Below are 12,350 nucleotides of genomic sequence, written 5' to 3'. Positions count from 1 at the left end.
ATACCCAAAACTGAATAATAAAAGACAATAACGTTTTTTTAAACAGTCACAACAACTGCCACAGCTCTACTGTGGCTTTTTACCTCCCTCAAAAACGACTTTGAAGCCTTTTGAGCCCTCCAGAGATGTCCTGGATCATGCAGGAAGAAGCTGGATGTCTGTGTCTGTAATTTTTGCAGTGCAAAAAACCGCTAAAATAGGCCCCTCCCACTCATATTACAACAGTGGAAAGCCTAAGGAAACGGTTTCTAGGCAAAATTCAAGCCAGCCATGTGGAAAAAAACTAGGCCCCAATAAGTTTTATCACCAAATACATATAAAAATGATTAAACATGCCAGCAAACGTTTTATATTACATCTTTATAAGAGTATGTATCTCTATTAATAAGCCTGATACCAGTCGCTATCACTGCATTTAAGGCTTTACTTACATTAGTTCGGTATCAGTAGCATTTTCTAGCAAATTCCATCCCTAGAAAAATATTAACTGCACATACCTTATTGCAGGAAAACCTGCACGCCATTCCCTCTCTGAAGTTACCTCACTCCTCAGAATATGTGAGAACAGCCATGGATCTCAGTTACTTCTGCTAAGATCATAGAAAACGCAGGCAGATTCTTCTTCTAAATACTGCCTGAGATAAACAGTACACTCCGGTACCATTTAAAAATAACAAACTTTTGATTGAAGAATAAACTAAGTATAAAACACCACACTCCTCTTACGACCTCCATCTTGGTTGAGGCTTGCAAGAGAATGACTGAATATGACAGTTAGGGGAGGAGCTATATAGCAGCTCTGCTGTGGGTGATCCTCTTGCAACTTCCTGTTGGGAAGGAGAATATCCCACAAGTAATGGATGATCCGTGGACTGGATACACTTAACAAGAGAAATAATAATTTGGGGAATAAAGAAGTATAACTACTACTCACAACTCCCCCTCCAGCTTGTCAATACTGGTGTCCTAGGCACAGACCTAGCTAACCTAGGCAAATAGAAATTCCCTGGTTATAGAGACACGTGTATGCAGGAGCCAAAGTGCAGGGACCTTACTAATAACAGAAAACAGTAAAGTGGATATTTGTACATCATTTGTAAAGAATACAGCATATTACCTATTATCCCCCTGTGCCAAACTATATGCCCTTTCTTCTTTGTGGCATGATTGTTCCTCCATCATATTATGACTATGCTGTTCCAACTTGGATAATTCTTTTAGTAAATTTTGGAACTTCTTGTGTTCTGAATCCAGCTCATAAGTCAATTTAACATTCTCTGTCGTCATACCTAAAATAAGAGTAGATTATTTTATATACTGCATATATCCACCTGCATAAGACCTCTAGATTATATTATTAACTGTACCCTCTCCAAATATCTGTGTTAATGCCTTGCACAAATTAAAGTATTGATTCACTCACTTTCAAGTTGAAGTTGCTGGTCCCTCACACATTCTGTCATTTTATTCATTTCTTCTTTGAGGAGCTCTTGTTTCTCTTCCAGGTTTTTTACTTTCTGTTGCATTTTAAGTAAAAAAAAAAACATAATTTATGTAAGAACTTACCTGATAAATTAATTTCTTTCATATTGGCAAGAGTCCATGAGCTAGTGACGTATTGGATATACATTCCTACCAGGAGGGGCAAAGTTTCCCAAACCTCAAAATGCCTATAAATACACCCCTCACCACACCCACAATTCAGTTTAACGAATAGCCAAGCAGGGGGGTGATAAAGAAAGGAGTAGAAAGCATCAACAAAGGAAATTTGGAAATAATTTTGCTTTATACAAAAAATCATAACCACCATAAAAAGGGTGGGCCTCATGGACTCTTGCTAATATGAAAGAAATTAATTTATCAGGTAAGTTCTTACATAAATTATGTTTTCTTTCATGTAATTAGCAAGAGTCCATGAGCTAGTGACGTATGGGATAGCAGATACCCAAGATGTGGAACTTCCACGCAAGAGTCACTAGAGAGGGAGGGATAAAATAAAGACAGCCAATTCCGCTGAAAAAATAATCCACAACCCAAATCAAAAAGTTTTAATCTTATAATGAAAAAAAATGAAATTATAAAGCAGAAGAATCAAACTGAAATAGCTGCCTGAAGTACTTTTCTACCAAAAATTGCTTCAGAAGAAGAAAAAACATCAAAATGGTAGAATTTAGTAAAAGTATGCAAAGAAGACCAAGTTGCTGCTTTGCAAATGTGATCAACAGAAGCTTCATTCTTAAAAGCCCAGGAAGTAGAAACTGACCTAGTAGAATGAGCCGTAATCCTTTGAGGCAGGGATTTACCCGACTCCACATAAGCATGATGAATCAAAGACTTTAACCAAGATGCCAAAGAAATGGCAGAAGCCTTCCTAGAACCAGAAAAGATAACAAATAGACTAGAAGTCTTCCTGAAATCTTTAGTAGCTTCAACATAATATTTCAAAGCTCTTACTACATCCAAAGAATGTAAAGATCTCTCCAGAGAATTCTTAGGATTAGGACACAAAGAAGGGACAACAATTTCTCTACCAATGTTGTTAGAATTCACAACTTTAGGTAAAAAATTAAATGAAGTCCGCAACACCGCCTTATCCTGATGCAAAATCAGAAAAGGAGATTAACAAGAAAGAGCAGATAACTCAGAAACTCTTCTAGCAGAAGAGATGGCCAAAAGAAATAAAAAACTTTCCAAGAAAGTAATTTAATATCCAGAGAATGCATAGGTTCAAACGGAGGAGCCTGTAAAGCCCTCAGAACCAAATTAAGACTCCAAGGAGGAGAAATTGACTTAATGACAAGCTTAATACGAACCAAAGCCTGTACAAAACAATGAATATCAGGATGATTAGCAATCTTTCTGTGAAAAAGTACAGAAAGAGCAGAGATTTGTCCTTTCAAGGAACTTGCAGACAAACCTTTTTCCAAACCATCCTGAAAAAACTGTAAAATTCTAGGAATTCTAAAAGAATGCCAAGAGAATTTATGAGAACACCACCAAGAAATGTAAGTCTTCCAAACGCGGTAATAATTCTTTCTAGACACAGATTTACGAGCCTGTAACATAGTATTAATCACTGAATCAGAGAAACCTCTATAACTAAGTATTAAGCGTTCAATCTCCATACCTTCAAATTTAATGATTTGAGATCCTGATGGAAAAATGGGCCTTGAGATAGAAGGTCTGGCCTTAACGGAAGTGTCCAAGGTTGGCAAATGGCCATCCGAATGAGATCCGCATACCAAAACCTGTGTGGCCATGCTGGAGCCACCAGCAGTACAAACGAACGCTCCATTAGAATTTTGGAAATCACTTTTGGAAGAAGAACTAGAGACGGAAAGATATAAGCAGGTTGATAATTCCAAGGAAGTGACAACGCGTCCACCGCTTCCGCCTGAGGATCCCTGGATCTGGACAGATACCTGGGAAGTTTCTTGAGAAGCCATCAGATCTATTTCTGGAAGAACCCAGATTTGAAAAATCTGAAGAAATACCTCTGGGTGAAGAGACCATTCGCCCGGATGTAACGTCTGGTGACCGAGATAATCTGCTTCCCAATTGTCTATACCTGGGATGTGAACCTCAGAAATTATACAGGAGCTGGATTCCGCCCATACAAGTATCCAAGATACTTCTTTTATATCCTGGGGACTGTGAGTCCCACCTTGATGATTGACATATGCCACGGTTGTGACATTTTCCGTCTGAAAACAAATAAACAATTCTCTCTTCAGAAGAGGCCAGAACTGAAGAGCTCTGAAAATCGCATGGAGTTCCAAAATGTTGATTGGTAATCTCGCCTCCTGAGATTCCCAAACCCCCTGCGCTGTCAGAGATCCCCATACAGCTCCCCAACCTGAAAGACTCGCATCTGTTGAGATCACAGTCCAGGTTGGACGAACAAAAGAGGCCCCTTGAATAAAACGATGGTGATCCAACCACCAAGTCAGAGAAGATCAAACATTGGGATTTAAGGATATTAATTGTGATATCTTTGTAAAATCCCTGCACCATTGGTTCAGCATACAAAGCTGGAGAGGTCTCATGTGAAAACGAGCAAAAGGGATCGCGTCCGATGCAGCAGTCATGAGACCTAGAATTTCCATGCACAAAGCTACCGAAGGGAATGATTGAGACTGAAGGTTTCTTTTCAGACGTCTCTTTTCTGTTAGAGAAAGTCATGGACACTGAATCTATTTGGAAGCCCAAAAAGGTTACCCTTGTCTGAGGAATCAAGGAACTCTTTGGTAAATTGATCATCCAACCATGTCTTTGAAGAAACAACACAAGTTGATTCGTATGAGATTCTGCAGAATGTAAAGACTGAGCAAGTACCAAGATATCGTCCAAATAAGGAAATACCGCAATACCCTGTTCTTTGATTACAGATAGAAGGGCACTGAGAACCTTTGAAAAGATCCTTGGAGCTGTTGCTAGGCCAAACGGAAGAGCAACAAACTGGTAATGTTTGTCTAGAAAAGAGAATCTCAGAAACTGATAGTGATCTGGATGGATTGTAATATGAAGATATGCATCCTCTAAGTCTATTGTGGACATATAATGCCCTTGCTGAACAAAAGGCAGAATAGTCCTTATAGTCAACATTTTGAATGTTGGTTTCCTTACATAACGATTCAATATTTTTAGATCCAGAACTGGTCTGAAGGAATTCTCCTTCTTTGGTACAATGAACAGATTTGAGTAAAACCCCAGACCCCGTTCCAGAACTGGAACTGGCACAATTACACCATCCGACTCTAGGTCTGAAACACATTTCAGAAAAGCCTGAGCCTTTACTGGGTTTACTGGAATGCGTGAGGGAAAAAATCTTCTCACAGGCGGTCTTACCTTGAAACCTATTCTGTACCCTTGTGAAACAATGTTCTGAATCCAAAGACTTTGAATCGAATTGATCCAAACATCTTTGAAAAATCGTATTCATCCGGATTTGGGAGCTGGTTTTGTCTTTCTAAAACGCTTGGATTTATTCCAGACTGGAGAAGGTTTCCAGACTGGAGAAGGTTTCCAAACGGAAACTGTTCCTTTAGGGGAAGGGTCAAGCTTTTGTTCCTTATTCTGACGAAAGGAACGAAAACGATTAGCAGCCCTATATTTACCTTTAGATTTTTTGTCCTGAGGCAAAAAGGCTCCCTTCCCCCAGTAACAGTTGAAATGATTGAATCCAACTGAGAACCAAATAATGTATTACCTTGGAAAGAAAGAGAAAGCAACGTTGACTTAGAAGTCATATCTGCAATCCAAGACTTAAGCCATAAAGCTCTTCTAGCTAAAATAGTTAAAGACATATACCTGACATCAATTCTAATGATATCAAAAATGGCATCACAAACAAAGTTATTAGCATGTTGAAGAAGTTTAACAATGCTATAAGCATTATGGTCTGATACTTGTTGCGCTAAAGCCTCCAACCAGAAGGTGGAAGCTGCAGCAACATCAGCCAAAGAAATAGCAGGTCTGAGAAGATTACCTGAACATAAATAAGCCTTCCTTAGAAAGGATTCAAGCTTCCTATCTAAAGGATCCTTAAAAGAAGTACTATCTGCCATAGGAATAGTAGTACGTTTAGCAAGAGTAGAGATAGCCCCATCAACTTTGGGGATTTTCTCCCAAAACTCTAATCTATCAGATGGCAAAGGGTACAATTTCTTAAACCGTGGAGGAGGAGTAAATGAAGTACCCAGACTATTCCATTCCCTAGAAATTACTTCTGAAATAGCATCAAAAACTGGAAAAACTTCTGGAATAACTACATGAGGTTTAAAAACTGAATTTAAACGCTTATTGGTTTTAATATCAAGAGGACTAGACTCCTCCATATCTAATGCAATCAACACTTCTTTAAGTAAAGAACGAATAAACTCCATCTTAAACAAATATGAAGATTTATCAGTATCAATTTCTGAGGCAGAATCTTCTGAACCAGATAGATCCTCATCAGAAATAGATAAGTCAGAATGATGGCGGTCATTTAAAAATTCATCTGAAATATGAGAAGTTTTAAAAGACTTTTTACGTTTACTAGAAGGAGTAATAACAGACAGAGCCTTCCGAATAGAATTAGAAACAAATTCTTTAACATTAACAGGAACATCCTGAACATTAGATGTTGAAGGAACAACAACAGATAATGGATTATTACTAATAGAAATATTATCTGCGTTTGATAGTTTATCATGACAACTAACACAAACTACAGCCGGAGAAACAGTTACCAAAAGTTTACAACAAATGCACTTAGCTTTGGTAGAACCGACATCAGGCAGCGTCTTTCCAGAAGTAGATTCTGATCCAGGGTCAGGTAGTGACATCTTGCAATATGTAATAGAAAAAACAATATATAAAGCAAAATGATCAAATTCCTTAAATGACAGTTTCAGGAATGGGAAAAAATGCAAAACAAAACAAGCCTCTAGAAACCAGAAGCAACTAAAAAGTGAGACTGAAATAATGTGAAAAAAACTGGCGCCAAGTATAACGCCCACATTTTTTGGCACAAAGAATGACGCCCATATTTTTTGGCACCAAAAAACATCTGCAACACACATACGTCAAAAATGACGCAACCACATGAAAACTTCCGGCGTCAACTAGGACGCCGGAAATGACGAAATATTTGCGCCAAAAAAGTCTTGCGCCAAAAATGACGCAATAAATTGAAGCATTTTCTGTACCCGCGAGCCTAACAGCCCGCAATTTAGAAAAAAAGTCAATTGAAAATTTTGAAGGTAAGAAAAATATAAATTTATATGCATTTTCCCAAAAAAATGAAACTGACAGTCTGAAAGAAGGAATACTGATTATCCTGAATCACGGCAAATATAAGTTTAACACATATATTTAGAACTTTACATATAAAGTGCCCAACCATAGCTTAGAGTGTCATGAATAAAATAAGACTTACTTACCCTAAGACACTCATCTACATATAGTAGATAGCCAAACCAGTACTGAAACGAGAATCAGTAGAGGTAATGGTATATAAGAGTATATTGTCGATCTGAAAAGGGAGGTAGGAGAAGAAATCTCTACGACCGATAACAGAGAACCTATGAAATAGATCCCCTAGAGGAAGACCATGGTATTGAAATAGGCAATACTGATACTCTTCACATCCCTCTGACATTCACTGCACAATGAGAGGAAAACCGGGCTTCAGCCTGCTGCGAAGCTCATATCAACGCAGAAATCTAGCACAAACTTACTTCACCACCTCCATGGGAGGCAAAGTTTGTAAAACTGAATTGTGGGTGTGGTGAGGGGTGTATTTATAGGCATTTTGAGGTATGGGAAACTTTGCCCCTCCTGATAGGAATGTATATCCCATACGTCACTAGCTCATGGACTCTTGCCAATTACATGAAAGAAATATAGGTTAGAATATATGTATATCCAGGCCCTTGTTTTTGCATACCAGACCTTACATATAAAAAAATTAATTCATTTTTAGATTATAATGTATAATTTTATATATCATTTTATTATATTAAGCTGGTCATACAGTTATATAGTAATATATAGCATGGCACTCAGAAGTTAACAGTCCTCATCCATATTTTCACATTGATTTTAAAATGTTATTAATACCATAATCAAGTAATTTGTGACCTGGACCCTCTCACCAAAATGTTTTCTATATTTAAATTATTGTAAATTGGGCCGTACCTGCTAAATGTGCTGCATTTTGCTAAACAACCCTGAGTTGGGACCTTCTCCATCTCGATTGCCATGTAAATCTTCTATTTCACAAATCAATGGGCACCCAAACCATTCACATTTAAAACCCCACCATAACCATCTGCATTTAACAACTATACTCATAAACACTCAATTTTATGACAAGACAGGAGGCTCCTATTTTGCTTTACTTTCTAAACTCCAGCAGTAATACAAGTACAGAAAAGAGAAACATAGTATATCTGGACAACCAATCAGATCACAGTACACGGTAATAAAGCCAGGCTCTGGACAATCCACTTCCTCTTTCTTTACTGCTCCAGCAGCAAGGTGATGTAAACTTGTTCTGAATTAATTTTTCTACAGCTTTGTAAATTTCTCTTTTGAGATCTATATCTATCTTTCCCTACCACTCATTCATTGAGAGTGAATTATTTTGCTTATACTTTTCTAACCTAATATTTTCTTATATAATACTTTAATCCTAAAAACTTTTGTTTGTTTCAACTTTATCATACTGTGTAACCTTAAAGCTTATCCGTTTTACAAATACCGCTTGTATTCTCTATTTCATAAGTATATAATCGTTGGTAGCATAGTGGAACGTTAGATAAGCTAGGATACATATTTTCCAGATCGCCATCCAGGCGCATTTTTTACTGCCTCGCGGTGCCCCGGCAGCCATCTTGGTAGAGGAAATTCTGTACACTGGCTTACACGCACGCAACGTCACACCACGTGACCGCGGCCATCTTGGATCCTATTTTTCCAACTATACCACCAACGATTAACGCAATTTGCAGAGGTTTGTGTGTACCACAGTAACAAATAATAATTTGAGGTAAACGGTACACTTATTCTAAAGAACGATCTATATGGGGTAGTGAAATAATTTATTTGAATCTGCAGATACGGATTCCTATAACTAATACGCAATAACCCTGTGAAATTATAACAAGTGAAAACAAAAGAAAAGTATCCTTTTATACAAATAAACAGAAGTGACTGTCATTTTGCGGTACTCCCTGAGCTCCGCAGCAGGCATAATACATGTATTGATTATAATATTTATATATATCCTGAATTATTTATTCCTTAATTTAATAATCAGATATCATGTCTGATGACGATGAAAAAACCCCTGTTGACATACAGTCGCTGGTTAATAACTGTGTCACAAGCAGTGTCTTCTGCTCTAACAGATATTTCATCTATGGTGAAAAACATGATACAGGAGACCCTTGAACCTCCGGCCCTGACGCATAACCCCTCTGATCCAGAAACCTCTAGAAAGCGTACTTCCAAATCCAAACACCAAGGGGAACCCCCCCCCTTACTAAGAAAAATAAGCCTGCCATAACCCCTACCCCTGGGGTAATAAGGGAAGACAATGACAATAATACTACCTCTGAACCAAATAACCCCATGTACTACCCGGACGGGTACCTATCAAATCATGAGTCAGAGGAAGATTGGCCTGCAGAGCCTCACGAAACACCCTGTCCCCAAGAGGACACTGACACCTACCCCGCCAAAACCATTATCGACCCCTTAGGTCAACCCATGTTTGACCCTGACCAAATATGACACCCACGGTCATCTGAATGGTCCCCTTCACCACACATAATGCAATTCTTACAAACATGGCAAAGAAAGCCCCTCCCTAATCCCACAAGGAATAAATTGCGGGCAGAATGCCCACGTCCGGTGCTCCCAGATAGGGAATCTTCCACCCCTGAATTCGACTCCACCATGGTGACTTTCCTCACCAGGGGTGGGAGAGACCCTAGAAGGGGCCTAGACAAATCACTTAGGTCGGCCCAAGATAAATTAGACATGGTGGGCACCATCACACAAATTTTACAGCTCGACGATCAGGTGATGGTAACTTCACAACCCTTAGACCCTCAGCAGGTCAGAGAATGGGCACAATGTACAATTTGCCTCCTAGGCAACACCAATGTAGCACTCTCTACTGAGAGGCGTAGGGCAGCTCTTGCCAGGCTAGACCCTAAACTGGCCGACATGCAAAGACAGAAGGTGGATCTTCAGCCAAAGGATTGCTCTTTGGGGAATCCTTTATTTGAGATCTGAATAGATTTGTTTCTACATTTACCTCTTTGGACAGAGTTCAGTCCAATGTGCGCAGAGTGCTCTATAACAGGTTTTTTTTTTGGCCAGGACTGGACGTTTCAGGGGTCGTTCGTCCAGCCGAGCAAACTTCAGAGGCTCCTTCCGCCAACAATATGCTCCACAAATTAGACCATTGTTCCCTACAAGAGGCCGGCCCTTCCGAGCCAGAGGTCATCCTCAAAACCCTCCAGTTCCCACTAACCAAGGTGAGTCCTTCACACCTTCATACTTCCCCAATAGAGCTTGCCGGCAAACTTGCATATTATTTCCCAATGTGGAACACTTACCTCAGACCAGTGGGTTTTGCAAACAGTTTTACGATTCCAGATAGAATTCTTCCAACTCCCGTCACAACCCCTCCCTCCCAACCCAATCCCGTTTCCTCATGCTATGCAGGAACTTATAAACATGAAGATGCAACTGCTTCTTCACAAAGGGGCTATATAATGAGCCTCAGAGGGTTTATAAGCAATATGTTTTTGGTCAAAAAGAAAGACAGAGGCTTTCGCCCTGTTATCAACTTGAAAGCCTTAAACTTATTTCTCATCTACCGCCATTTCAAAATAGAGGGCATACACCTTCTCAGGGACACCTTGCAAGGGCAGGATTGGATGGTTCGTCTAGCTTTAAAGGACGCATACTTGACAGTGCCCATGCATCCAGCATTCCACCATTTTCTCCAGTTCCATTGGAACGGAGAACTCTGGCAATTCACGTGTCTCCCTTTCGGCCTCAGTTCAGCTCCTTGGTGTTTCACCAAGATTATGAGACCGGTTGCAGCCTCTTTTAGAACCAGGGGCATCAGACTCATCCTCTATCTAGACGACATCTTCATTTTAGCACAAGACAAGAACTTGTTACTCAATCATTTAGAGTTCACAATGAATCTCCTACAACTCCTAGGTTTCGTGATCAACCACGACAAATCTCTCCTCTCCCCTGCCCAAACTCTAGTGTTTCTAGGTTTCACAGTGAATTCACTAACAGCTACACTGGCCTTGCCGCAGGCCAAACTGGTCACTATTCGGAAAGAACTCAGATTAGCCAGCCCTGAGGAAACCTCAATTACCATTACGACAACTCGCAAGGATCATAGGACTACTGTCCTCCTCCATTCAGGCAATTTTCCCAGGTCCTTTATATTACAGGGCCATGCAGAGATTGAAGCACTCTTACCTACACAAGGACCCTTCCTTTGCCCAACCGGTAACTCTCTCCCCAGAGGTCAAACAGGAAATATCATGGTGGCTTCACAATATGGAAGCTTGGAATGGCAGGGCCATTTTCAGTTCCTTGCCAGACTATCATAGAATCAGACGCCAGCCTGATTGACTCGGGCACATCTTCCGACTTTCAGGCCACCGGGGGCAAATGGACTCCGGAGGAGTCCTCGCTCCATATCAACTGTCTGGAACTCATAGCAGGTTCCTTTACCATCCAATCCTTCAAGGATTCTTTGACCAATTGTTGTGTCCTACTCCGTATGGACAGCATCTCAGCTGTCCAGTATATCAACAAACTTGGCGGCACCAGGTCACTGACCCTGGCGAATTTATCTCGGAAATTTTACCAATTTTGCTTCGAGAACAATATATCAGTGATGGTGGAATATCTTCCGGGAAAGTCCGTCATAGCAGACTGGAGAGACACCAGCGACTGGAAACTGAACAGACTTATTTTTCTCAGAAAACAAGCTCTCAGTGGACCCTTGTCAACAGACCTATTTGCGTCCCGCACCACTTACCAGCTCCCGACATACTTCAGTTGGCTGCCAGACCAAGGAGCCCTGGCCACAGATGCCTTTCTCCAAAATTGGCCCCTGTATGGGGCTTATGCCTTTCCCCCGTTCTCCATGATCTCCAGGATTCTAGCCCTCATCCGCAGACTCCAGATCTCTATAGTGATAGTCACTCCCCTTTGGCCAGCTCAAGTCTGGTTTCCAGCCCTCTTAGAACTATCTTGTCAGTATCCTCTACTGATATCGCCCTTTCCAGACCTCCTGAGGAGCACGGAAGGTGACTATCACCCATTAATTCTAGACAAATCGCTCTTTCTCCTAGTTTGGACAGTTTCAGGGGTTCCTGAGACCCCTCAGGCCTTTCGGACGCAGCTCAGGGTCTCCTCAAAGATTCCTGGGCCCTTCGAACTCGGCGGTCCTATCAATCCGCTTGGGCGATCTGGGTTCGTTGGTGCTTGGCCGAATGTACGGATCCCTTTTCAGCACCTCCGGTGATTATAGCCAATTTCCTTGTGCATCTATATGAACAAGGGAAAGCCTATCATACTGTTAATCTCTTTGGCTCTGCCATTTCAGCAGCTCGCTTACCGGTTGGTAAGGACCCTCTCATCTCTCGCCTCCTGAAGGGTATCCATTTTAGGATTCCCCCTCAATCTCGTTATAAATCCCTTTGGGAGGAATCGAAACTTCTGTCCTTATTTCAATCTTGGCCGGATAACTCCTTGCTATCCATGAAACAACTGTCAGCTAAATTGGCCTCCCTTCTCTCCTTTAGAAAAGCCTC

General features: G+C 40.6%; 1 protein-coding gene across 1 annotated transcript in view; it reads right to left on the bottom strand.

Moving 5' to 3' along the window:
• LOC128647322 (unconventional myosin-Vb-like) overlaps positions 1-12,350 on the bottom strand; it is a 338,426-nt gene that overhangs the window by 72,859 nt on the left and 253,217 nt on the right. Inside the window, exons 25-26 of the mRNA XM_053700105.1 lie at positions 1,424-1,517; positions 1,118-1,289 (exon numbers count right to left, since the gene is read on the bottom strand). Of these exons, the coding sequence (XP_053556080.1) occupies positions 1,118-1,289; positions 1,424-1,517 (266 nt within the window). The remainder of the gene's footprint in view (positions 1-1,117; positions 1,290-1,423; positions 1,518-12,350) is intronic.

The sequence above is a fragment of the Bombina bombina genome, chromosome 2, assembly GCF_027579735.1.
Source record: "Bombina bombina isolate aBomBom1 chromosome 2, aBomBom1.pri, whole genome shotgun sequence".
Lineage (NCBI taxonomy): Eukaryota > Metazoa > Chordata > Amphibia > Anura > Bombinatoridae > Bombina > Bombina bombina.
The sequence above is the reverse complement of the archived record's forward strand: the minus strand, read 5'-3'. Positions and strand labels throughout refer to the sequence as shown.